The sequence below is a fragment of the Chaetura pelagica genome, unplaced genomic scaffold (assembly GCF_000747805.2).
Source record: "Chaetura pelagica isolate M959 unplaced genomic scaffold, ChaPel_1.0 scaffold146, whole genome shotgun sequence".
NCBI lineage: Eukaryota > Metazoa > Chordata > Aves > Apodiformes > Apodidae > Chaetura > Chaetura pelagica.
This window is the reverse complement of record NW_009953645.1, coordinates 730,144-755,932: the sequence shown is the minus strand read 5'-3', so window position 1 is coordinate 755,932 and position 25,789 is coordinate 730,144. Positions and strand designations below refer to the sequence as shown.

Genomic DNA, 25,789 nt, shown 5'->3' with positions numbered 1-25,789 from the left:
GGGTCCGGCCCCGCGCCCGGTGCTGAGCGGGCTCGGGCTCCCCCGGGGGTTCTCCCTGGGAGCAGGAGGGCGTTTAGTGAGGGGCTTTGGGCGGGGAGGGCCCTGCAGGGCCTGGGGGGGCTGCGGGCGCGTCTCTCCCCACGATCGCGGGGAAAAAGGCGTTTTCTGACCTGCCGGGATGGCTCTGCCCCGTTTCCGCCCCAAAAAGCCCAGCAGCTTGGACGTAGGGACAGTGATGGGTCGGGCTGCGTGCGGGTGATCTCCGGCCTTTCGGAAGAGTTTGTCAGTTCCCTGCTGATCCCAGCACAGCGGGGCCCGGGAGCTGGTTGTCCAGCAACCCTGAGAAGCAAAAACATCCCTAAAAAAAACCTTCCGAGGAAATGCTACTGGTTGCACAAAGCCTTTCAAGTGTTAATAGGAACACCGGTGGAGACTCTGGGAGTTTTGATGAGAACTTTTCTTCTCAGTGTAAAGTTAATGCTGCTCCAATTCTAGTAACGACAGAAGTAACGGGGTTTGAAATAGCCAAAAAGCCGCAGCTTTGAGGAGCCTGGGCCTCACCCAGCCCTGAGGCAACTCCCCGGCGTTGACATTTTGATCTTTCAGCCGTTGCTGGGACTCTGCTTTGTTGCGGGGCTACAGTAGGGTGGACTGTTCCAGAAAACGAGATTTAGCTGCGTGTCCTGGAGGGGCACAGGCCAGGGGGCAAGTGCTGGAGTTCAGTGGGCACCCTGAGCTGCTGCAGCTTGGGGCAGTCTGGCAGAGCCTGTCCTCCAGCAGGAGCAGGAACCTGCTGTGGGCACAGGAAAACCCAACGCTGCCGTAGGGCATGTAAAGGATTGTTACCAGCAGTGAGGGAGATGACTGGTCCCAAAACCTTGTAATTTTTCTGGTGGTGAAGACACTTTGAGTTTATACATGTATATGTGTTCTGTCATCATGTGGAACATCTCCCTTATGAGGAAAGGCTGAGGGAGCTGGGTCTCTTTAGCTTGGAGAAAAGGAGACTGAGGGGTGACCTCATCAATGTTTACAAATATGTAAAGGGTGAGTGTCAGGAAGATGGGGTTAGGCTTTTTTCAGTGATGACCAGTGATAGGACAAGGGGTAATGGGTGCAAACTGGAGCATAGGAGGTTCAAGGTGAATATCAGAATTTTTTTTTTTACTGTGAGAGTGACAGAGCCCTGGAACAGGCTGCCCAGGGAGGTTGTGGAGTCTCCTTCTCTGGAGACATTCAAGACCTGCCTGGATGCAGTCCTGGGTAATGTGCTCTAGGTGATCCTGCATTAGCTGGGGAGTTGGACTAGATGATCTCTAGACATCCCTTCCAACTCTGACAATTCCATGACTCTGTGATGTGTAGGCTGGCTCCTTGGCTAAGCAGCTGTCAGAGCTAACACTGCTGAGGATGAAGTGCCCCACCTCTGGTCTATAGAGACATCCTGTCTGTGCTGGCAATGTGCTCAGGGGGAGTTGAAAGGGCATCTGGGTGTGGCCATTGGTAAAATAAAAGACAGCTGTTGTGACTCAAGGTGCCACTGCAGAAGAGTTGTGCTTTGGAGGAGGTAAGACCTTGGTAGGAGCTGTTAAGGTATTTGGGGATTTTGTGGGAGAAGGGTGTTAGCTACAGCTGTTTTAAGTGCCAATAGAAAGACTGTGGAAGGCAGTGCAAGGCTTGATGTGTTCAGAAGCACAAGGTAATTGTCTAATTGAAAGAACAAGCAGATGTTGTTTAGAGACTGCCAGCAGGGTGGGTGATGTTAGAACCTTGCTGGCTGTCTGAGCATCGAATGCCCTTACGGACACTTGGACACAGTGGACACCTGCAGGCTGCTCTGGATCATCAGAAATTTGTAGGTCAGGATCTGTCAGTGCTGAATGGGGCAGGAAGGACAGGGGAGCCAGGAAGCCCCCCAAGTGTGTGCTACAGTGGAGAGCTGTTGGTATGGAAAGTGGATAGTGCTGGGGCATGGAATGACCTGCATCTGGGTTTTCTTCTCTTCCTTGGGAGAGGTTTCATGTCTTGTTTCTGTTAACCCTAAAATACTGTGTTGGATGAGAAATTGCTAGAGCCTTCTGCTTTTTAAAGACCTCTGGAATTTGCAGTGAAGAACCATCCCTTTGCACACATCCAGTGTGGACAGTGTCCAGCAGTGACTGCCATCATTTCTCTGTGCAGGCCAGGAGTGAATGAGTGTGTTTAGTTCCCTGCCATTCCTGGACATTCAGCAGGGAAGGATCTGAAGGACAGGGGCCTGGAGGCAGTGCTATGGGTTTCCCACTGGTTTTCCTATTCCTGGAAGCAAATGTTTCTGTGTGGCATGCAGCATGCTGCATGTTAAATAGAGATGATGAGTGGAGCTGTCTGGCTGACCTCTCTGGAATAATTAAGTTTCTAGTGGGTGCAGGAAACGGATTTTCCCATCCTTGTCATCTGTGGCATGAGGGAGGGTGTGGACAAAGCAAAGAAGGGTGGAAGGTGGTGGATGGGGTGACTCCAAGAGATGTATGCATCGTGGAGGGCTTGTTAGCACTGTCTGATTAATTCCTGCAGGAGGTGAATTTCTGGAGCAAAGTAGCAGTAATGCTCTTTGTGGCCAGCATTCTCATAGGTAGTTGTCTAATGACCTGTGCTGTCTGTAGTACAGAGCTGCCCCTTCTCTGCTGTTGATACAGTTGCAGTCATTGCTCATTTCTCAAGGGGGTTAGGTTGTCACACGCCTTTTCTCTCATGTGCTTGGCTATTTTTCGGTTAATTTTCCCTTCCACGCTGAATTTTTGTGGCATTTAAAAGTGTAATCAAGTGCATCAAACCAACAGGTAGTGCTGTTGTCCCCACAGCAGTGTCCATTCCCTGCTGTTCAAGAAGCCAGTTCACAGAGTTGAGAGATTTGCTTTAATATCCAGTTCTGTGCAGATCAGGAAGCGGGGGTGTGTTCCACACAGCAAGCTCAGTTTCCTGAAACACAAGACTCTGCTTTAAGCCTCCCAGCCGAAACAGTGAGGTGGATGAAACTTTCTGTAAGCAGTTGGGAGAAATCTCCCAGTCACTTGCCATTGTTGCATGGGACTTGAACCTCCCAGACATTTGCTGGGAATACAACAGAGCAGAGGGGGAAAAATCCAAGAGGTTCCTGAAATGTGTGGAGGGTAACTTCCTCACAGAGCTGATAAGTGAGCTGACCAGGGGAGGTGCCCTCCTGGGCTGCCTTCTTGTGAAGAGGGAAGATATTGTGGGGGAAGTAAAGGTTGGAGGCCGTCTAAGGCACAGTCATCATGGGATTATTGAGTTTTTGATCCTTGAAGAAACAAGGAGAGCGGTTAGTAAAACTGCCACCTTAGACCTCTGGAAGGCAAACTTTGACCTGCTCAGAAGACTGATTGACGAAGTCCCTTGGGAGGTGCCTTGAAGCATAAAGGAGTCCAGGAAGGCTGGACATAATTCAGGAAAGAAGTCTTAAAGGCACAGGAGCAGGCTGTCCCTTTGTGCCCAAAAATCAGTAAGTGGGGTAGGAGACCAGCCTGGCTAAATAGGGACCTTTCGCTGCACTTTAAGAACAAAAAGAGAGTCTGTGACCTTTGAAGAGGAGGCAAGTCATTCATGAAGTTTATAAAGATTAAGTGAACCTGTGCAGGGTGAAAATTAGGAGAGCAAAGGCACAGCTAGAGCTCAAACTAGCTACAGGTGTTGGGGATAATAAAAATGTTTCTAGGAGTTCATGAACTACAAAAGGAGGATTAGGGAAAATTTCCATCCTTTATTGGATGCAGAGGGAATCTTAGTAACAAAGGATGAGGAAAAGGCTGAGGTGCTCAACACCTACTTTGCCTCAGCCTTTAGCAGTGGAACTAGCTGTTCCATGGGTACCCAGCCACATGAGCTAGGAGACAGGGAGGGAATGTGGAACGAGGTCATCACAATGAAAGAGGAAGTGGTCAGAGACCTACGACACCACTTAGATGCACACAAGTCCATGGGACTGGATGGGTTACACCCAAGGGTGCTGAGTTGGTAGATGGAATCACCAAGCCACTTTCCATTACTTACCTCAAGTCCTGGCCATAACATAACACCCATCCACAAGAGAGGCAGAAAGGAGGATCTGGAAAACTATAGACCTGTCAGTCTGACCTCAGTATCAGGGAAGGTCACGGAGCAGATCATCTTGAGTGTCATTAGAAGCCATACAGAGGTCATCCATGGCATCAGTCCCAGTCAACATGGGTTTATGAAAGGCAGGTCCTGCCTAGTGAATCTGATTTCCGTCTATGACCTGATGACCCAACCATTGGACGTAGGAAAGGCAGAGGATATTGTCTATGTGGACCTCCAAAAAGCATTTGACACTGTTCCCCATAGAACTCTCATAAAAAAACTGGCTACTCATGGCCTGGATGCGCAAATGATCTGTTGAATCAAGCACTGACTGGACAGTTGGGCCCAAAGAGTGGTCAAATGAGTCAAATCCAGCTGAGGCTGGTCACAAGTAGTGTTCCTCAGGGCTCAGTGTTGGGACCATTTCTGTTTAACATGTTTATGGATGATCTTGAGAAGGACATAGAGTGTATCATCAGTAAGTTTGCAGATGACAGCAAGCTAGGCAGGAGTGTTGAGCTGCATGAGGGTAGGGAGGCTTTGCAGAAAGACTTGGATAGATTGGACTAATGTTAATGGTCTGGGCTTCAACAGGGTCAAGTGCTGGGCCCTGCACTTGGGCCACAGCGACCCCAGACAGCTGTGGGCTGGGGGAGGTGTGGGCCCTTGGGGAAGTGTGGCTGGAAAGTGTCTGGCAGAAAAGGACCTGGGGGTTCTGATTGACAAGCAGCTGAATATGAGCCAGCAGTGTGACCCGGTGGCCAGGAAAGTCAATGTCATCCTGGCCTGTATTAGAAATAGTGTGACCAGCAGAAGCAGAGAGGTGATTGTCCCCCTGTCCTCAGCACTGGTGAGGCCACACCTGGAGTACTGTGTCCAGTTTTGGGCACCTCAATTCGAGAGAGATCTCAAGGTGCTGGAGTGAGGACAGAGGAGGCAACGAAGCTGGGGAAGGGCCTAGAGAATCAATCTGATGACGCTTGAAGGAGCTGGGAATGTTTAGTTTGAGGAAGATGAGGCTGAGGGGAGACCTCATCAGTCTCTATAACTATCTGAAAGGTCATTGTAGAGAGGTTGGTGCTGGTCTCTTCTCACAGGTAATTAGTGACAGAACAAGAGGGAAGGGCTTCAAGCTGCACCAGGGCAGGTTCAGACTGGACATTAGGAACATTTTTTTTTTCACAGCAAGAGTGGTCAGACCCTGGAACAGACTGGAGGTGGTCGAGTCACCATCCCTGGATGTGTTTAAGGGTCATTTGGATGTGGTATTGGTGGAGATGGTTTAGAGAAGAACTTTGTAGAGTAGGCATGATGGTTGGACACAGTGATCCCAAGGGTGCTACTTTTATGCCCCAAAACATGAGAAAGAACTTGATCTCTATCATTATTCTGTCACTCACATGTGGTTGGTCAGCTTGTGTGGATGAGTTTCTGAACAGTAATGGACATGGAAAAATACTAGAGCTGTACGTGCAGGGAACAGGAGATAGGGACGTGCAGGGAACAGGAGATAGGGACTTTGTAACGTTTAAAGGACAGCAGGATACAGACCAGGAGCTGAAACAAGACACAGCTAGAAGCTGACGCCTCAAAGAAGATGCATGCCCAGCAAAAGAAGTATCCAACTTGCAGCTTACCACAGCGCTTGAACAACGTGTGATCAGCACTTATTAACCAATCAGTTAGCATATTGAGACGCATGATCTTTTGTAACAAGCAAATATATACCATGTACCTAACAATAAAGTAGAGCATTCACGATAACTCTTATGAGTAAGTGTCTGACTCGCTCACCGCAACAAGCTTGTACGGGTAATTCCATAGATACTGCAGATTGTAAGGGGAAGAAACACATGGCAGGCTTTGCTCTCAGTGTCTTTTTCCTTTCTAGCCTCCCAGCTGAGAGACTGAAAGTGCTGGCCTGCCTGAACGACCTGAGACAGCAGCGCCTAGACGTGATGAAGGTAATGCCAACCCTGTCTTGGTAGGGCACCCCCTTCCAGGACCTCTCTGTTGCTTCCCAACAGTTTCTCTCCCTGTCTCTCAGCCTTCTCTCCTCTGGGTTGGTTGGTGGTGCCAGCTGGTGCTGCCTTTCCTTCTCTGAGCAGCAGACTCTTTGATGGTGCTCTTTGAAAACCACATTAACCAGAAAAATGGTTAAAATCATCAGCTAAGAGTTGGATGTGGGCACCTGGTGGTTGTGAGAGATGGAATGAGCAGATAAGCTGTTTGAGATGTGTTGAGAAGCTGCTCTTTCACATCTCTTTGTGTAGAGCCTCCCCTTGGTTTGTTTTGTTAGTTTAGCCCCAGGCCTGTGTTAACAGACCTCCCCCTCACTTCCACTGTTTGCCACATCCAGCGGTTCCTCTCAGCAATGTCTGTTGCTTTAACTCGGGCCGGGGCTGCACACGTGTCTTGATAGTCTGTGCATCTGCCAGTCTTCTGTCAGCTCAGTGAGGAAAGAAGTCCTTATTTGTGTATTTTACCAAAGTGTGTGTGTGATGAAATGGTTTTATTTGCTTTTTGGAGGCAAGGATTAAAGTACAAGGAGGTGGTTGAGCCACCATCCGTGGAGACATCTAAGAAGAGAGGTGTGGTGCCAGGGGACAGGGTTTAGTTGTGGATGTGGCAGAGTTAGGGTAGTGGTTGGATTTGATGATCTTGAAGGTCTTTTCCAACCAGAATGATACTGTGATACTCTGTGTTTATCTTCTCTAATAAGTCACTGCAGTTACTCAGATGTCTCTTAACACACTTTTAGGGAGAATCCAGGTGTACTTCTTCCACATTTCAGTTACCTTGTGCTTTATGAGAAAAGTAAGAATCAAAATTTTCACTTGGCAAAATTTCACCTGATTTTAAAGACCATGAACAATGTCAAACCAAATACTTCTTACTGGAAGTCTCAGACATGTACTGCAGTCTCCTGCTTTAACTGGAACAGCAGATTAATAAAGGAAGCCCTTTTCTCAGATGTTAAGTTTTGCAATTACATAGGTGTAGGTAAAATTTTAAAATATTTTTACTTTAATTCCCTTGCGCTCTGAAACACGTGGCTTTGTCTTTTTTGGCATTGTGCTCAAGTAGTTCTCCAAGATAAATCTTGTTAAAGGGTAGGAAACAAAGGGTGAAACTAAACAATTACCCTCAGGTGATTTTACAGGAGGAAACAAAACAATTACCCTCTCCCACATACCCTTTACCTCGGTGCCTCTTTCTTTTCAAAGTCAAATTTTAAATGTTAATTATACTATTATTTGCCTTTTGTAGGTTTTTAACGATCCAATTCATGGGCACATTGAAATACATCCCCTTCTGGTCCGGATCATCGACACACCTCAGTTTCAGCGCCTCAGATACATTAAGCAGCTGGGTGGGACTTACTTTGTTTTTCCAGGAGCCTCTCACAACCGCTTTGAACACTCCATAGGGTAAGGCAGGGCCTTGCATGTTCATCTCATGCTCATCTGCATGTTCATCTCATGATCAACTTGGGTTTCCCCGAGTTCAGATGCACTAATGTGAAGGGCCAAGGGGCACCACTGTCATTGAGGATTACTAATGAAAGGAAGAGAAATAGATGTTATAAGCTACTGTTAGAATTGGAAGAACAAAATGCTTTGGTGACTGTAGGGGACCTTTTCAGTTGCACTAACTGGAAGGCAAAGGATAGTGTGTAAGCTGAGGGACTTCCAGTGCACACTTCGACAACCCACTGTGGCTGTGCAGTATGAAATGCTGCAGGATGCTTTTGTCTCCATGTTTTGAGCATAGTATCTCATGCTTTCTTGCTTTTGGACGTGTTACTGACCACTAAAACTCTACTACAGGAAATGGTTTGTCTCTAATGCTCTTGCAGGTCAGGGTTTGAGTATTTGGAGGTGTCCCTGCCCATGCAAGGGGTTGGAACTGGATGATCTCTAAGGTCCCTTCCAGGTCAAACCGTTCTGTGATACCTCTCAAACAAGGGCTGTGACTTGATGGAGGTGAACTATTCTTTTTCTGTTGAGCCTAAAACACTATCTATGTTCACTTTTTGTTTTGTTTTTACAGGGTGGGCTACCTAGCAGGGCTTCTGGTCCGTACACTGAAGGAGAGACAACCAGAACTGGATATAACCCAGCGAGATATCCTTTGTGTAGAAATTGCTGGGCTTTGTCATGATTTGGGTAAGTAACACTTGAGATGTCTTGTTGCTCTTTGAAAGCTCCCTAGGATGAAGACCATGGGATCAGAACATGAGAGCTCTTTGGGGCTGCTCGATGAGTGGCCATATTCCCAGACAGGGTTTGTTTTTCCCAAGTATCTCTGTGGGGGCAGCTCCCCTGGGTGAATTTGTGGCCATTCTTGGCCATTTTTTGTCTTGTTCCCAGGTGGTGTTTATTGTTCTGTTGTTCTAAGTGGCTGAAGTGTCTGCTTACTCTGTGATGTCCTCAGGTCTCATAAAACATTTCAGAGTGAAAACTAGTGGCCCTTTCAAAAATTATGATTATTTTATAACTTCTTCTTTTCTTCAGATCTGGTGCAGAGTAGTTAATGTTCTCAGTGGTCCTGCAGTCCTTGCCTGTAGTGTAGGTAACTGAACTGGGCATGTTAAGTGCAGTAGTATTTAAGATGTCTTAGGAAGGTTACTCACTGTAGCTGGATCTTCATCATAGATGGTGTCAAGATCAAGTCAAATACAGGAGAATCCAGATCTTTAGCTTGCTCAAAATATTATTGCTGACAATCATGTCTTAGATTAAACTTGTGTAATCTTTATTTTTAAGGTCACGGGCCATTTTCTCACATGTTTGATGGAAGATTTATTCCACTTGCTCGTCCAGGTTTGAAGTGGAAGGTAGGCTTTTCACTGTTAAAGTAAAAATAGAAAACTGACATTTTGAGGAGATTAGTCCATCTTTAAAGACTGGCAGTGCTTATGAGAATGGAGTGATCATCTCACTTTTTTTTGTTGGATCATTTTGATTACATAATTAAAACCCATGTTGTCCTCTGATCTTGTGATGCTTTCCTCATTGTTCTCTTTCACTGTTTGGGGAACATCAGGGCCCTCAGCGTGGCCAGGAGCCTTTCTGGCAAAGGAGAAGGAGATGTGGGGAGAAGTCAGCAAGGGCAGATGTTTGTCACAAGCACCTCTTCCCTGAAACAGCAAATGCTCTTTAACTTCTAGGTACTTTTGTGCAGGCATGTCCTCTTCCTGCAGACCTCGGGTTGGGTGACACAGGAGAAATAAAATGTCTCAGTCTCGTCAGTGCCTGCAGTGTGACTCTAAGGGAGCAGAATTCGTTAGGGCTGCACTGATTGTTTTAAGCCAGCACTGTGCCTTAAAACGTGCATTGTGAGCTTTCTTTAGGATGTTTCACAAATGTCACATACCAACTGGGAGCTTCTTTTCATAGGTTCAAAGACTGGTTTGGGTTGGAAGTGGCCATAAAGATTGTATAGTTCCAACCCTCTGCCATGTGCAGGGACGCCTCCCACCAGCCTGGCTGCTCCAAGCCCCATGCAACCTGCCCTTCAACACTTCCAGGGATGGGGCAGCCACAGCTTCCCTGGGCAACCTGGGACAGTGCCTTCCTACCCTCGTGGTGAAGAATTTCTTCCTGATGTCTAACCTAAATATCCTCTCTTTCAGTTTAAAACCATCACCCCTTGTCCTATCACTGCCCTCTCTGGTGAAAAGTCCCTCCCCAGCTTTTCTGGAGCCCCTTCAGGCACTGCAAGGCCACTATGAGGTCTCCCCAGAGCCTTCTCTTCTCCAGACAGAACAACGCTAAGTCTTTCCAGTTAAACGTTTTAATTCAATGCCAAGATATTTAATCCAGTGTTCAGAATTCAAATTTTCAGAAACTTTGAACAAAGTTTCAAGGGTTGTTTGCTGGGAATTAAATGTAACACAGTCCTTTCAGGCTGCTTATAATTATGAAGCAAAGTCAGATGTGTGAACCTGTCAATCTTCTGTACAGCAGAATTGGTTGTTTATTCATTTAACATTGTCACTATCTTACTACTGGTTGTTAACATTAAAAATAACAGGTGTCATCTGAAGAGTGTGTTTCTGGTCTGTGTAGACCAGCTGATTTCCTGTTTGGTTAGATACAAAATTAACAGAAAATCACCCAAGTGCTGCACTTTCACACCATGGTGCCTGGCCACGCGGTGCTGCTGGGTTAGGAGAAGGCTGTGACACTCAGGAAAGATGCTTAAAATTTGTATGTAATGTGACATTTATGTGTGTTTTTCACAGCATGAAACTGCTTCTGTTGAAATGTTTGAGCACCTGGTTACTTCCAATAAACTAGAAGAAGTCATGAGGTCATATGGTCTTGTCCTGGAAGAAGATTTTAACTTTATCAAGGAACAAATAGGAGGGCCTATAGATGAAGCAGCTTGTGAGAAATCAGTGAGTCATTGTTCTGCTTCTGTGGTTATCCCAGTAAATGGCTTTAATTTTACTGAATGACTAGATAGTTTCTGCTTCTGCTAAGCTTTAGTATTTATTTTTAGCCCCACAAAATTCTGAGCATCCCATGAGGAACTGAAGAAGTGTAGTGTTTATCTCTGACAGTGCTGACAGAAGGGACCTTAAAGAGGAACTGGTCCCAACCCCCCTGCATGGGCAGGGACACCTCCCACCAGACCAGGCTGCTCCAAGCCCCATCCAACCTGCCCTTCAACACTTCCAGGCACAGGGCAGCCACAGCTTCTCTGGGCAGCCTGGGCCAGGGTCTCACCACCTTCACAGGAAAGAATTAATTTTTGCCAGTTTCTTACTCAGTGTCTGTTTTTCCTTGTTTGGATTCTATCCCTATTTTCAGCAGAGTAACAGGCAAAGAAGGGTCATACAGAGTACGTGGCACCTTTGCCATTGTCCTGGAGTTAGTCTGCAGGATCTTCCACTGCAGTCAGCTGCTCTGTGGTGGTCTCACCAGTCCAGGCTCTGCTGCTGCTGAGGTGTCCACGCTGTAGTGCTGTCACCTTGATGCCCTTCTGGTGCTGATGTGAAAAACAGCTTGTTTACGGTTGGACAAAAACAATGTCCTGGATGTTGTCCCAGTAACAGAGTTCTTTGTGATCAGAACAAGATGTTTATGTCTATGACATGCTCTCTTCCCACTTACATATTTTTCCATTCTTATTCATACACATTTTAATATTTTTATAATCCAGGGAACATGAAAGCCATTTCATGGTCTGCCTTCAGCATTTCAGGGCCACTTTGTGGAATTTTTTGTTTAGCTGAAGAATCATTAGATGTAAAAAAAAATAAAAAAAAAATTATGTGCAACTTGCATCTTATTTTGTTGTTGATTTCCTCAACAACTTGCTGTTGATTTGCCTCATGCCTTAGTTATCCCTTGTGAGTTGGGAGTTAGGTAGCTGGCTGTTTAAACAATTTTTGTTTAAAACATCTAAATACTTGTTTGAAAACTCTTCTACAGTATTCTGTAGTTGATTGCAAAAGGCTGTGTGACTGGCACGTTTGTGGATTTAACAGAATCTTTTCAGTGGTGTCCAATGTCAGGACAAGGGGCACAAGCTGGAGCACAGAAGGGTCAAGCTAAACATAACAAAATACTGTGAGGGTGACAGAGCCCTGGGACAGGCTGCCCAGAGAGGTTGTGGAGTCTCCATCCCTAGAAACATTCCAAACCCATCTGGACGTGTTCCTGTGGGATCTGCTGTAGGTGACCCTGCTCTGGCAGGGGCTGCATTTCCAGAGGGCCCTTCCAACCCTGACCATTCACCAAAAAACAACACCTTCCCAAAAACTAATGGCCTGAGGATTCAATTATTCAAACCTTTTCCCTATTTTGCTGCTATGCTTTTTACTTGTGCCGTTTCAAAGCTGCAGGGTTTGTCTTTGTAGGATGGGAAATGAAATACTTGTGTACGTGAGTTTTATTGTTCCTGAGGCTCTGGGGGGTCAGCACCTTAAGCCTTAGCTCTGGATTTCTAGTGCCTGACAGCTTCTTCATGTTCTTTGCTACCTCTGTGTTGGGTGTTTAATCACAGGCAAAACCCGAGTGAATTCTTGTTAATTTCTTCCTGTTCCTGATTGTTTCTCTTGGTTCCTCTGTTCCTAGTGGCCCTACCGTGGTCGGCCAAAGGAGAAGAGTTTCCTCTATGACATAGTAGCCAACAAAAAAAATGGCATCGATGTTGACAAATTGGATTATTTTGCAAGGTACAAAACGTACTTTTATTGCTTTTGTTCTGAATTGCTACTGAAACAACTCTATGTCCTAGTGTGGTATCAAATGCTCTCTGTGGAATATTTTTAGGGATTGCCATCACCTAGGAATCCCAAACAATTTTGATTATAACCGATACCTTAAATTCACACGGGTGTGCGAAGTGAACAGCCAGAAGCACATCTGTACCCGTGACAAGGTGAGCAGGGAGTGGGACCTGTGGGGCAGCTGGGCCCTGGGCTGGGGGTGCTGGGGTTGCCTGCCAGGTGCTTTTTTAGCTCCAGAGAGGAAGCAGCAGCTGCTGCTCTGAGGGCTGTTCTCAGAAACAGTTGGTGTAAGGAAGGGAGAACCAGAGCAAGCCTCTATTTGAAAGGGCTTGTGGTGGGTCTTCCAGGGGATGCTCTACAGAACCATCAGCTGTGCATGATCCTGGTCAAAGTCTTATGAGCAAGTGGTGATTGTGGCTTTGGCAAGGGGCTGCTCAAAGAGCAGGGTGGCCTCTTTCTTGCCCAGGCTGTCTGGGGTCACTGCCAGGTTTCTGCTCTCCCACAACAGCCCAAGTCTGTTTCAAAATTTGTAAATTGTGAAATACAGCCATTCTGCTCTGTGATGCAGATGGGAGGAGGCAACTCATTTGATTCCTTGCTTATATCAGTTTTCCAATTGAGCCAATGTCAAAAGTAAAATATTATTTGGTCTCTTTGATTCAGGAAGCTGGGAATTTGTATGATATGTTCCACGAACGGCATTGGCTGCACCGGCGAGCGTACCAGCATAAGACTGGCAACATCATTGAAATAATGCAAGTATTGGACTTCCCTTTTCATGCATACCATTTATTTTGAAGTTCCTGAAACTGAGTATCTCCTTGGAATATTCAAATAATCAATGAAACATACAAGAAAAGTCACTGAGCTAGCTCTATTACCCAGTTCTTGTGGCAAGGCTCAGTGCTTTAGAGTATGGTGGGTTGCGATTACTGGAAAAAAAAGAGGAAACAACATCCTTCTGCATGAAATTAAATTAGAGGAAACTTACTAGAGCCCTACAGAAGCACAGGACCAGGATGTTCTTATGCTGTTTTAGCTACTGACAGCTGAAGTAAAATATTTATCTACAAGTTAGAAACAACTTATCTCTAACTGGCTGGTTACTACAACAGGGTTAGTAGCAGAGTGAAGTAAAGAGCAACATTACTGTAGCTCAGCTGAGGCCTGACTTGGTGTTTGTGTAATGCCAAGCAGGAATTGTCCAGGACCAACTCAGCTGGCTGCCTGCATTTGTACCTCTCATTGGTGTCTACAGAGGTTTCCTAAAGCATTATTCTTTCTACTTTTCTTGTAAAGCAGAAAGGTTGGTTTCCCCAGATATTTTCATTAGGATTTTGGCTGCTGAGTTTGGAAGAAAGGAACACAGAGGATTACACAGTACAGGAGTGATCTGTGGCTGCTTTAATTTCATAAACTTAAGCTCCTGGTTTATTTTTTTCCTCTGAAGCTCAGACTGAAAATGCTAAAGTTTGACAGTACCTACATGTGAGGAGTAAAGCAGACAAGAAATTTAGTTCTTGGTTTACCACATTGATAGCAGCCTATCCAAATGAGCATGCAAGCTGAAAATTACAAGAGGTAGAAGAAACTCTGGAAGAACTTGAGCTTAAGAGTATTTTGTTTCACCTGAAGATAACCAAGTGTTCATGTAACTTTATCTCTACATGGATCCAAATGAGCATGCAAGCTGAAAATTACAACAAGAGGTAGAAGGAACTCTGGAAGAACTTGAGCTTTAGAGTATTTCGTTTCACCTGAAGATAACCAAGTAACTTTATCTCTACATGACTTTGTGTTCTCTCAGTTATCTCCTGGAGCAACAAGCCTGTAAAAGAATAAGCTGTAAAAGGCAGCTGAGTGACCAGAGTGCAGAGTTCTGTAATCATCTGAGCAATGTTAAGCTCCTAGTCTGAAGTAGAACAAGGTGGACTTACTGATTTATTGAAAGAATTTGAAAGTCTGATCTCAACCAGTTTTCAGTAGCTGGAAAGGCTGTGGAGCTGTGCAGTGACAGGATGCAGATGGGACATCCTGCAGTGCCACCAGGGCCTGCTGTGTGCTCGGGGTGCACTTTAATCTCTTGTCTTCTATTTTAACCTACTAATGAATTTCTTTTTTGACTATTGAGCAAGAAGGTGCTTCAGGATTATGCTTTCCTGAAGTCTTAATTTTGTTTTAAACTAGGATTACGGAAGCCTTTCAAAAAGCAGACAAATTTTTTAAAATAGAAGGCTCTGGAGGAAAGCAGTACCACATTTCTACAGCAATGGAGGACATGGAAGCCTACACTAAGCTAACTGGTATGATCTCTCAGGTTTTGTGTTTTTTTAAGTAAAAGAACATTAGTAACTGTTAGGATGTTGTTTTAACAGCTGGGTCTTTGCCTGTGAGTAGGACTGTGCAGCACTGCTTTTGTGCATAGATGGGGCAGACCCAGAATGTCCAGCCTCTGTGCTCTCATATCTTGCTGGGAGAGCAAGACCTGCTAGTTTAAATTGCTTTCATGTTGAGAGAGAGAGAAGCACCAACTTCTTATATTCCACGCACCTTCGAATGCAGGTTGTCACAAGCAGTGTGTTAGCAGGTCCTGCCTGTGCCCTCAGTTTGCTGCACTTCTCACCAGTGAGATAGGAGTCAGCTATGAGTGATCCTACTTCAGGCAGAGAAGTCCTGTCTGTGTTGCAGTGTGAAACTAGCCCCAAGGCAGGTTTCAGAGGGCTCTGGTGGCATCTGATTTGATTTACTTGAACCATTGCTACCCTGCTTGCAAATAACAGAAGAAAACAGAATATATTAACAACTTAAGTTTATTGCTGAAAATTTCTAGTTGCTCAGTTAAGAGCCGGTGGGAAAGGTTCTCCTGGGCTGAGCACACAGAGCAGCAACCTGCTTGAAGACGTGCAGGGAGCTCCAGTGTGGTTACAGAGTGAAGCAAACAAGAGCTGAGACTTGTGATATTTTCCCAGAAAAATAGCCTGGCTGCTGGCAGCTGCTTCTGAAGGTCTGGCTCAGTGCTCTGAAGATGAAACAGGGAGAAATTAATTTTTCAACTCTTGATTTGACAGCAAATCCTAGTTTTAGTAGAGGGTGAGACAGCAAAGCCTTCCTTGTCACTACTGCTTTTGCACAGTGGATGTGTTCATGAGTTCTTATTTCCCCTGCATTGTCTCTCAGTCTGGAGACTCAGTCTGTTATTCCTGGGGGAGAATTTGTCAACCTTGTCTATAAAAACAACCCTTAGATAAAGGTGTTTTGGTACATGGCTCATTGCTTGCATGGCTTCTGGAGTGTGCTGGGAGCTTTCTAAGCCAGTTGTGGTTTTGGCAGGGGTTGGAGAGCTGTGAAAGGTGAGCAGCATCCCAACAGCGCTTTAGGAAAGCCCAAGATATCTGTTCTGAAGCCACATTGAAGGAAACCTGGGTCTTGCTGCTGTGGTATTGATGGTGGGAAACACACTGTCAGGTGGAGACAGGAAGGGGGGCTTGCTTGCTGAACAAGATTGGCCAAATAAGATGAGGCAGCAGCTTCCAGTGAAATAATAAAACTTGTTGCCAGGGTGAGATTTCATCAACTTTTTCCAGCAACAACTGTTCTGAATCTGTTGATAATTAAGGTGATGTTGTAAATGACTTCTCAGTTTCCAGACTTGGCATGTTCAGTCATTCTCTGAAAGTGTCTTTGCCAAACCAGCAGTTTTTCCCATTGCTTTAACCTTTGTCCCTCTACATATATTTTGCTTTTGTCACTGGATGATGATGTGCTTAACAAATATCAATGCAACTTTGGCAGATAATATCTACCTGGAAATTCTGCACTCAAATCGTCCAGAACTGAAGGAGGCACGAGAAATTTTGCATAAAATAGAACGTCGGGAATTATACAAGTATTTAGGAGAGACTCAACCTGAAACAATGGAGGGAATTGGAAAGGTAATGTCCACTGCTGGAAGGTTCTGAACTCTGTCCCTGTAAAAATGTTCTCTGAAGTTACTATCCATCTTATTTTCTCTTATCTCTCTGTAGTTTTTGTTTGGTTGGGTTTGTTTTGTTTTGTTGGGGTTTTTTTGCTTAACTGCTGTTTCAAAATCAGGTGGGCAGTATTGGGCCTTCTCAGTTATATAAGCTTACTCTGCTTCTAAAAACTGATAGAAAATGTATGGCTAAGAAGGATTCAAACATTTCTGTAAGGAGGGTCTGTCAAGCTGTGAAGAAATGAAAGCATTGGCTTCGGACACGTTCTGACAAGCATTTTGTTGCCTTGGTTGAGACCCAACAGCGCATAAATGTGACCTCAATTACTGCCTTTTTTTCAGAGTAATAACCTGGGAGAAGACATTGCTAATTCCAAGCCAGAAAAGGATCCTCCAGATGTGGAGGTAAAGGCTGAAGATTTCATAGTGGATGTAAGTATCTCTCAGAGCAGGTTTAGAATAAAAACTTGTCAGTCACAGAGGGCCTTGTATACCCTGGTAAGAACTGGAGGTAACATTCCAATACATTTGCAGAGGGAAAGAACAAAACCAGGGGGTTGCTTCCCAGGTGCTGCCCATGCTGCTCAGCCCTGGGAGCAACCAGCTCCCCTGGGAGGTTGGCTGTGGTTGGAGGGGCTAGGGCAGGGTCTTCAGGCAGCTTTGCTGGGCTGTCCTATGGGCACTTCTGCTCCCAGTAACGAATGTGATCTCCTGTAACTGTCCTCCCTCTGAAAAGGAGCAGCAGGGAAACCTTTGGGGGTTAGTGCATGGGTGTTGAGGTCAGCAGACTGTGACCCTGTACAGTGGGGGATGAGGGCAGGCAAGCTGTGGGCTCCAGCAGGAGGATAATGGGCACGGTGCCCTCCTGGCTTCTGGCGCTGCCCACCTGATCTCTGGCAGTCACTGCTGGGTTTTGCCTCCTGCATGAAGTGCCTTCCTGCCACAGCAAGGGAGAGAGCCTGAGGCCGAGAGCTTAAGCAGTCTGCAAGTGTCCAATAGTTTAATCCCTTTTCTTGGTTAATTCTGAGAAGAGCTAATGAATGGCTTTCCATAGAGAGCATCCCGCATCAATTCTAGAGTTTCCTTGGATTGAAGATTCACTCCAGGCTGGGTAAAATTGTAGCAGTTTACTAGGAGTGTAATGCCCTTGGGAACTTTGTAAGTGAGTGGGTTGAATAAATGTGCTGGAGGAAGTGGTGGGACATGAAGGGGAGGGTCGGAATGATTCCCTCACACCAGACTTGGCAATTGGTGGAGGAGCCACCTTTACTTAACTCAGAAAAGGAACATAGACCTTTGTGTTTGATAAATGGCCTTAAGGCAGTTGACTGTGCTTGTTGCACAAATTGGAGTAATGAGGAAGGGGACTCCTTCCTGACCACCAACCTGTTACGTGTTCCAAGCAGATGTCAAGAATGTTGTCCAAACCTCCTGTTTAAAAGTGTGAGCCCTGCTGCTGCCCCATTCTGTGTTTTGGGGAGGCACAGGCTGGCAAGGGACCAGCACACTCCCACTGCTGGACACTGGAGTGTTCCACAGCTGGTTGATGTAAATATGACTATTCACCTGGCAGCTTCAGAGTAAAAGTTGGTGGAATAAAATATACAAAATACCAATACCCAATTGGTTTATTAAGTAAGCATTTGTTAATTACTGTTCTGTTTGATTAATGTAATTTACAGAAGTGTATTGTATTTGCTGTATTGATTGTAAAAAAACCTGATGACAACCAGTAACAAATGCCATTTTCTCTGCTTTGCATGCAAGGTTATCAATATAGATTATGGAATGAAAGAACAGAATCCCATTGACAAAGTTCACTTCTACACTAAGGCTGATCCTTCCAAAGCAGTCAACATCCGCAGAGAACAGGTATCACAGAATGGTTGGGGTTGCAGGGACCTCCCAGGACCATTGAGTCCAACCCCCCTGCCAGAGCAGAACCAAAACTAGGGCAGATCACGCAGAAAGGCATCCAGACAGGTCTTGAAAGTCTCCAGAGGAGACTCCTCTCTGGGCAGCCTGCTCCAGTGCTGTTTTCCTCCTCTGGCTTCTGAAGGGCAGCTGGCTCACAGCCTGGGATGGAGGTGATTGCTGTCCTTCATGGTGGTTCCTGGAGGAGCTGTGGAGGAGAGGAGTTGTGGAGAAGCTGTGGACTCCCATGTCCTTGCAGGTCTCTCACTGTGCTGTACTGTGACAGCCTGGAGCCCTGGCAGCCTCTGCATGGGAGCAGCACTGAGCCTGGATACACTGGGGGTCCTAGAAAAACACAGTTGTTTTGGATAAAGCTCATGGGTTATAGTTTTTTACTGCTTTCCTTCTGTATTCAGATGAATAAACTGCAGCTCAGTGAGCTCTGAATTTCAAAAAATTCTAAAGCTGATTTTTTTTTATTTCAAAGGTTTCAAAGTTTCTTCCCGTCACGTTTTCAGAGCAGGTTATCCGGGTTTATTACAAAAGTCAGGATCCAGTTATTCTTTCAGCTGCAAAACAGTATTTTATTCAGTGGTGCATGAAGAATGATTTCACCAAACCACAGGTAACAAATTCATGTGTTGTTTTTGTTGTAATTAAAGCTCTTCACCTTTGTCCATAAACCTGCTCTCGCGTTAAAAAACTGGCAGTTAGGCCTTGCCTCTGTGGCAGAGCCACTCCTCACTAACCCAGCTTTCTGTGGCTCACACCTGGGCACACTTTGGTTTCACTTCAGTAGTGATGGATTTGCAGTGATTTAACTGGCATAGTTTGAAAATTCATGCTGTTATGACAAGGGTAGTATCTGCACAGTCACTAGTTCATAGATGCAAGTTTCCTCCTACAAAAGCACCGAGAGATTAAAAGATCTAGGGAGGAGGTCAAATCAGTACTTCTGTTGCTTTCCCTCCTTTCCTTCCTTGCCCAGCAGCTGTTAAACTCACTCCTCCCCCAGGGAATTCACAGTTGGTCTGTTTGTTTGCTGTGGGTTAGAGTGGAAAATATCTGCAGGAACAGGATTGCAGACCTCTACTGTCTGGGCAGTTGGTCTGTAGTCTTGGAAGGCCTTATCTGTGCCCTGTGTCTCCCTGTCATGTCAAGTCCAGACCCTAGAGGTTTCCAGCTGTGAGGAAGGCAGAGGGTATGTTAGGGCTCCTCTGATGTTTTGTTTTATGCTGGCCTGGCAAGCGAAGTGGAGACTCTAAAGCAGAACCCAAGTCTGTACATCTTGCTTTGTGTTCCTCCTGCCAAAGGTGGTGGAGAAGCCTGTAGCTACCATGGCTGTAAACTGCTGATGTGTGGTAAGACATCCCCATCACACCCCTCTGGCAGGAAGGTGGGCACCTTCGTCTAAAAAAGTTGCTAGGTGCTGGTGGTTCCAGTATATCCCTCGTTGTATGGAAGCAGTTATGGTTGTATCAACCAAGGGATTTTTTGCGTAGAAAATGCTAATGGAGCCACTCTGCTGTGTGCAGGAGCTGTCAGGTTCCTGGAGTGCAAGTGTCAGTAGGTTTGGTAGATGTGCTGGCAAATCTGCTGTTGTGTTTCTCCCCTAATGGTTTAGTGAAAGAAACAGCTTTCCTCAGTTTCATGCACTTTTCCAGGTGTTTTCCACTATCTGGCATCAAGCCTCAAAGTAGAATAATTGCTCATATTAAAATCTGCAGGTTGCTTAAGAAATACAGAGTGAACAGTTGGTTCTTTAACTGTATTTTTTTTTCCTTTTCATCAAGTGTTGTTTCATCAAGCATCTAATTTGTTAGAGACACCCACAAGTCTCACCTGGACAAAGACACACATGCTCTGAAATGAAAGACTATCCAGCAGATGGGAGTTCTGTGCTGCAGCTGCAGCTGTGGGCATCAACACTTAGCATGAGAACAAGCCTTAAAGCAGTGCTTCTGGCATCTTGTCTCTGGAGAGCAGTGGATTGCAGAAGGGCTTTTTACAGCTGGATCAAACAACAAGCTCTCCCTGCTCCTGTTGCTGTATCCCATGAGCATATTCTTTCATTCCAGGTGTATTCATCTAGCAGGCCCTGGCATGTTGCAGAACTCAGCAACATGGGTCTCACCAGTGTGTTTTTAAGCTCAGAGAACTGCTTGTTCTCTCTGTGCTGTTGCTACCTGAGCACCAGGGTCACCTGTGTCCCTGGCAAGCAGCACTGCTGCCTTAGGCCAGGCCAGTTACTCTCACCATGTTACACACCATCAGGCAGAGAAAGGCACATCCAGGCACCCACACCCACTCACAACAGTTCTCAATGAGATACTATGGCAAATCTTATTTACAGTTAGATTTCCAGTTCCTGTACCAGTGCCCAGAACACAAAGCCTGCTGATCCTTCCAGATGTGGTCATGATTTAGGAGGAGGTGAACTGCCAGTGGTGAAGGCTTCTCAGATATATGGGGGGGTGGTTCTCCCCACCAGCTGCTCCCACTGCCCACAGCAATTCATGTCTTTGCAATGTGCCATCTTCAGTGCTCATTGACTCACAGCACTTGTAGGACCTTGCACATCTTTTTTTTTCTATCAAGTCTGATACTGAGCTTCCTTCCTTCTGCTTTAGGATAGAAAGCAAAAGTGAATGTACTATGATGAATGTTTTCTGACTTTTAATAATAGGATGGTGATGTGGTTGCCCCTCATCTGACTCCAATGAAGAAAAGCTGGAATAACATGAGAGATGATGGACACAGAACAGGTTCAGAGCCCAGCTGTAAACAAAGGCTTTCTTTTGATAAGTAACACTTCCTTTTGGCACTATTCAGTCTGCTTCTTCAGAAGATGAGTAAACTTGAGCAGCAAGTGTTTTAAAAGCCAATTGCATGGACTATACAGTTTATAGAGCAATGCAGAAATGCATTTTACAGTAAGTTTTAATGTAAGTACTTGAACAAAGTGCATTCTCAAAATGGACTTTTAAAAAATTAGCAACCTGATACAACCAAGCTCAATTCCCATTGATTTTTGAATGTATTTGCATTGTGTAGCAAGAGTAACTTAAAAAATTGCAATTCATCATTCTTACAAGTACTGAAGACACATTATTGTTCCTCCTGATCCCTTCTGAAGATGCTTGTGATCCTTCATAAACTAGCAGAAAAACTTCCAGCTCAAGGGTTTTTGGGGCTTTATTTGTTGTTTGGGGTTTCTTTGTTTGCTTTTTTTTTCCCCAGTCCCTGAAGAAGAGAGAGTTAAGTGAGGTAATAGACCTTTGAAATAACTACAGATGGCATCTTCAACAACAGCAAAATGTATTTCATTTGAAAACAAGAAAAGGAGGTAGAGAGGAACCTTTGTAATAACCAGATATCACTTTTCTGGTGTTCAAAAAGCTGATGAAGATGCAGGACTCTTGCTATAAATGTGACCCCAGTTTTTATTGAAGTAACAATGTATTGCAGTGACATGCAGCCTTTTATTGTTTTATATTGTATTTTTGATACATTGAATGTTCTTATTTTTGTTGTTACACTGAACTGCAAAACCTGCTCAAGTGTCTGTGGTGAGACAGGCAGGAGAGCAGAGCTGCCCCAGTGCTAGTTCTGCTCCTCCTTGCACCCAGTGCACCTTGTTTCTGCATTACACTGTGCTAGGCAGACAGGCTCTTCAGGAATTCCTTCATTTTTGTGTCCCTCCTCTGTTTCTCTTAGCTCCCTTTTCCTGTGTCATTTTTATCTCCCTTGTAGAACTATGTGGGTTCTTACATTTCTCCCTGACTGGCAGGACTAGCTCGTGTTACTGTGTGCCTGTCCAGGTGTCAAAGTGAACAAGGAAGACCTTTTTCCTCTCACCTTCTGCTCAGGTTTAAGAGGAAGCTGCTTTCATTAATTAAAATACCTGAAAGCTTGAAAAAGCCTTCCCTCAAAACTAAAAATGCAAAGGAAAAGGTTCAGCAATTGCTCAGAAATTGGAACAAGGTTGGAATTTCCAGATCTCAAGTGGGGAAAGAAGAGTTCAGCATTCAGGTTTGACAGCCCAGCGTGGGTCACAGAGTCAGTTTCTAAACTAACACAGTGTGAAGTCACAGGGAGAGAACTTCATGAAGCCCTCACATCCAGCACCTTCCTTGGCCTTTGTCTCATGGGACCTGGTTGCTGTTCAGAAGGGAGAGGGCAAGGGGGGTTGAAGTGACCAGGAGTGATGCTGCTTCCCTGAGCACCTGGTGCTCCTGTGCCGAGGTGACGCGGTGCCACCGCTGCCCTTCCCACCTTCACCTGCCGTTCAGATCTGCAGGTGCACCAGGTGACAGTTGGAGGGGGTTGGGACCTCTTGAAAAGCTTTTAAAGAGCTTCTCATGATGCTTCAAGAAACAACATCATAAAGCAAAAGCATTTATCTCCCTTGCCTGCATAAAATCAAGTCTTGTTCAGAATGATGCAATTTTGTTATTGTTGCTTGAGTTTGTCTTGAATCAGTTACAAAAGCTGCACTTTATACTTGGGAATTATCTTTCACTCATATATCTTTCACTTCTGTTTAAGCAAAAATTTATAGTTAACATTAAGTTCTGAGACAGAGTGTTTCCTTTTTTTCAAACATGTTAATCTGAGCCTCCCTGGATTAAAAATAAATTTATAAACAATGATTTTACTATTCTTTTAAGGAGTTGCAGTGTGTGAACTTTATTAAACATGATCTTACTGCTGCACAAAGAAGCCAAATATATTTCCAGAGGACAGACTGCTCAGTGGCAGTGTAGATGGAAAAGCTTGAAGTGGTAGTGTTTGAATTCAAGTTTGCTCTGAAGGGTGAGTGCAGTGGAGCCAGCTCAGCTGCCAGGGACCCTGGGCCCAGGGGTGAGAGAGCAGGACCTGGTGCCTCCTGGTGGAGCTGCAGCCCTTGGCCATGTCCTGGCCTGGGCAGAGCAGGCAGGGGCAGGCCCCTGGCTCCAGCATCCTCCCAGCAGCCAGCTGGGCTCCAGCTGCTGTGCTGGGGGAAGAAGAAGTGATGTCATGATTGACCAACCTGGTCACCTCCTGTGAGGAAAGGAGCAGCCTGGTGGCTGAGGGCAGGGTGGTTGGATATTGTCTACCTCAACAAGCTGTTGAAGTGTGGTTTGGGGAAGCAGGCAGGGAGGGACTGAGAACTGGCTGAGGGACTGGGCCCGGAGCGTGGTTGATCAGGGGCACAGTTGAGTTGGAGTCCAGTCTAGTGGTGCATGGGGTTCAGGCCCAGTGGTCTTCCATTATTGATCTGGATGAGGGGACAGGGTCCACCCTCACCTCCTCCTGGGGTTTGATGGGATCCAGGCTTCACAGAGCTGCAGGTTTAGGGTGGGAGTTGGCAGCTGGGGAGGTCATGGGCTAGTGCTTCCAATCAGTGCCCAGCTGCTCTCCGGAAATAAATCTGTGGCCAAAGCAGGCAGGCCCTTGTCCTCCTGTAGAAACTCCTTGGCCACCTCTGTCTTAAATCTCGTCTGTGGGACTGGGCCTGCTGCTTGGACAGGGGAGATGGGATGGTGGAGGAGGAATGAGAGGCCAAGCTGTGTCAGCCAGGCAAGAGGCAGCAGGTTGTGAAGCCACAGGTGGGAAGGGGCCTGAGGAGGGCTCTTCTCTCCATGGTGGGGACAGGTCAGGGTGAGATGCCCAGTGTAGCCTAGATACTTCTCAGGAGGAAGCCCTGGTCCTCGGGGTGTAATGGGGGACAGAGAGGGTGGACTTGAAGGGTGGGGACATGTCCCCACTGCAGGAACTGGGCTGGGGCAGGACTGGCTCTCCCATCCCACTCCCCAGCCCTGGGCACAGCTCCATGGTGTTGTTCCACATCCAAGCAAGGAGGCTGGGAGGGAGCTCTGCCTCTTTATTGAGGTGCCATCCCTGTGCCCCCCCACCCTGGCAGCACTGTCCCTGGGGGCTGCAGCTGGGGGGGCAGAGGCTGCCTGGGCTGGCTCTGGCCTGCCACGTCCTGCTGCTTTCCAAGCTTGTGCCTCCATCCGAGGACCCTGTGGTCCTTGGCCCTGCCACAACCCCCTTCTGGGGCAGCTCTGTCTGTCCCGAGGGGGGGGGCGGGGCGGGGGGGGGGGGGGCGGATCCCCCCCCCCAGCCTGTCTCCATCACCAGCTGTGGGCAGGCAAAATGGGGCCCTTGGTGGGGACAGGGTGGAGGGAGGCAGGGGTGAGGCTGTGCACTGTCCCCTCAGGCTCAGTTGGTGCTGGCAGGGAACAGCAGGGCACCAGCCATGGGTCCCAAAGCATGGTGCACTCCTGTCCCCGAGGGGGCTGCAGGGTCAGGCCAGGCCCCACACTTCCAGCTCCTGGACCCGGAATTCCTCCCGCGGCGAGAGGGTCTCGTTGTCGAAGGTGTCGCAGGGGCGGCTGCCCCCGTGGTGCAGGTCTCCATCCAGCCACAGCCCAGACCTGCCACTGGGAAGGTGCCCATGGCGTGGTCAGCTGAGGGTCCCCTCCTGCTCCTGTGTCCCTGGAGACCTCCCCAGCCACCTCTCAGTGGACCAGTCACCACCCTGTCCCTGTTCCCACTCTCCAGTGCCCTCCTGTTGAGGATTCCAGGCACAAGGGATGGGCAAAACTGGGATGAGACAGGACAAGCTGCCACCACGGGGTGAAATGGCCAGTGCTGTGGGACAACCTCCACCCATGGGTTTGGCTTCACATAACCAGCCTGTGCCCAGACTGTGCCTGTGCTTGGCCCATGGCCCCAGTGGCCATCAGGGTGGGGACCCCGTGGGCTGCTGGCACAGCTCTTACCTGCCCCCACCAACCATCAGCAGGTCCACATCCCCTTTCACAAAGAAGTTGTTCCTGCCTGTCCACCTGAACACCTGCATGGGGACAATGTTGGCCAGGACTGCAAGCTGGGGCACAGTGTCCCCATCCCCATCTCTGTCCCCATCCTGTGCAGGACAGCTGGGGACTGCCAAGCAAAGCTGGCTCTGCCTGTCCCCACCATGTCCTGCTTCTCCTGGCCAAGCCTGTGGGCACCATCCTGGTGCTGGACCACCCCTGCCAGCAGCCCTGGGGGCCCACCCCCAGAGGAAGGCTGCCACCCACTGCCACCAGCCCCATCTCACACACACACAAAACCCCTCTGCACAGGCAGATGTAGCTGAGGTACCTCCACGTCCCACCAACATTGGGCTGTGACCACCTTGGCATGGGCAGGGACCCCAGGGATGCCTGGTTGGGCAGGGTCCCCTTCCCTGAGCCCCCACCCTCCTACCTGGCTGGCAGGGGTTGGACTTGTTGCTCTGCCCTGGTCAAACCCCAGGGGAACACACCTGGCAGGGACCCCCACGCAGGGACCCCTGCCTGCTACACCCACCCAAGCAGTCATGTCACCCCACACTGCTGCTCCAGGGCTCCTCCCCAGCACCCTGGGGTCCAGGTCACCGGGGAACTGCCAGCCCCCCCCGGGGTACCCCGGCTGCAGCCCCCACCTTCAGCTCCGGGGAGAAGGAGAACAGGAAGGTCTCTCCCGTCCCGTAGAAGCCCCTGCTGCACTGAAAGGCGGCGGCAGAGAAGGCACCAAAGGCCTGG

At 47.2% G+C, this 25,789-nt stretch overlaps 2 protein-coding genes across 2 annotated transcripts in view; one reads left to right on the top strand and one right to left on the bottom strand.

The window, feature by feature from the left end:
* Positions 1 to 21,039, top strand: part of SAMHD1 (SAM domain and HD domain 1) — a 36,308-nt gene extending 15,269 nt beyond the window's left edge. The window contains exons 2-15 of the mRNA XM_009999860.1: positions 5,990 to 6,062; positions 7,369 to 7,529; positions 8,152 to 8,267; positions 8,868 to 8,938; positions 10,349 to 10,504; positions 12,189 to 12,289; positions 12,387 to 12,495; positions 13,007 to 13,098; positions 14,531 to 14,646; positions 16,136 to 16,275; positions 16,659 to 16,748; positions 18,084 to 18,188; positions 18,718 to 18,855; positions 20,917 to 21,039. Of these exons, the coding sequence (XP_009998162.1) occupies positions 5,990 to 6,062; positions 7,369 to 7,529; positions 8,152 to 8,267; positions 8,868 to 8,938; positions 10,349 to 10,504; positions 12,189 to 12,289; positions 12,387 to 12,495; positions 13,007 to 13,098; positions 14,531 to 14,646; positions 16,136 to 16,275; positions 16,659 to 16,748; positions 18,084 to 18,188; positions 18,718 to 18,855; positions 20,917 to 21,039 (1,591 nt within the window). The remainder of the gene's footprint in view (positions 1 to 5,989; positions 6,063 to 7,368; positions 7,530 to 8,151; positions 8,268 to 8,867; positions 8,939 to 10,348; positions 10,505 to 12,188; positions 12,290 to 12,386; positions 12,496 to 13,006; positions 13,099 to 14,530; positions 14,647 to 16,135; positions 16,276 to 16,658; positions 16,749 to 18,083; positions 18,189 to 18,717; positions 18,856 to 20,916) is intronic.
* Positions 21,040 to 24,522: 3,483 nt separating this feature from the next.
* The window catches only part of TLDC2 (TBC/LysM-associated domain containing 2), a 28,849-nt gene continuing 27,582 nt past the window's right edge, over positions 24,523 to 25,789 (bottom strand). The window contains exons 2-4 of the mRNA XM_009999859.1: positions 25,690 to 25,785; positions 25,001 to 25,074; positions 24,523 to 24,658 (exon numbers count right to left, since the gene is read on the bottom strand). Coding sequence (XP_009998161.1) covers positions 24,523 to 24,658; positions 25,001 to 25,074; positions 25,690 to 25,785 — 306 coding nt within the window. The remainder of the gene's footprint in view (positions 24,659 to 25,000; positions 25,075 to 25,689; positions 25,786 to 25,789) is intronic.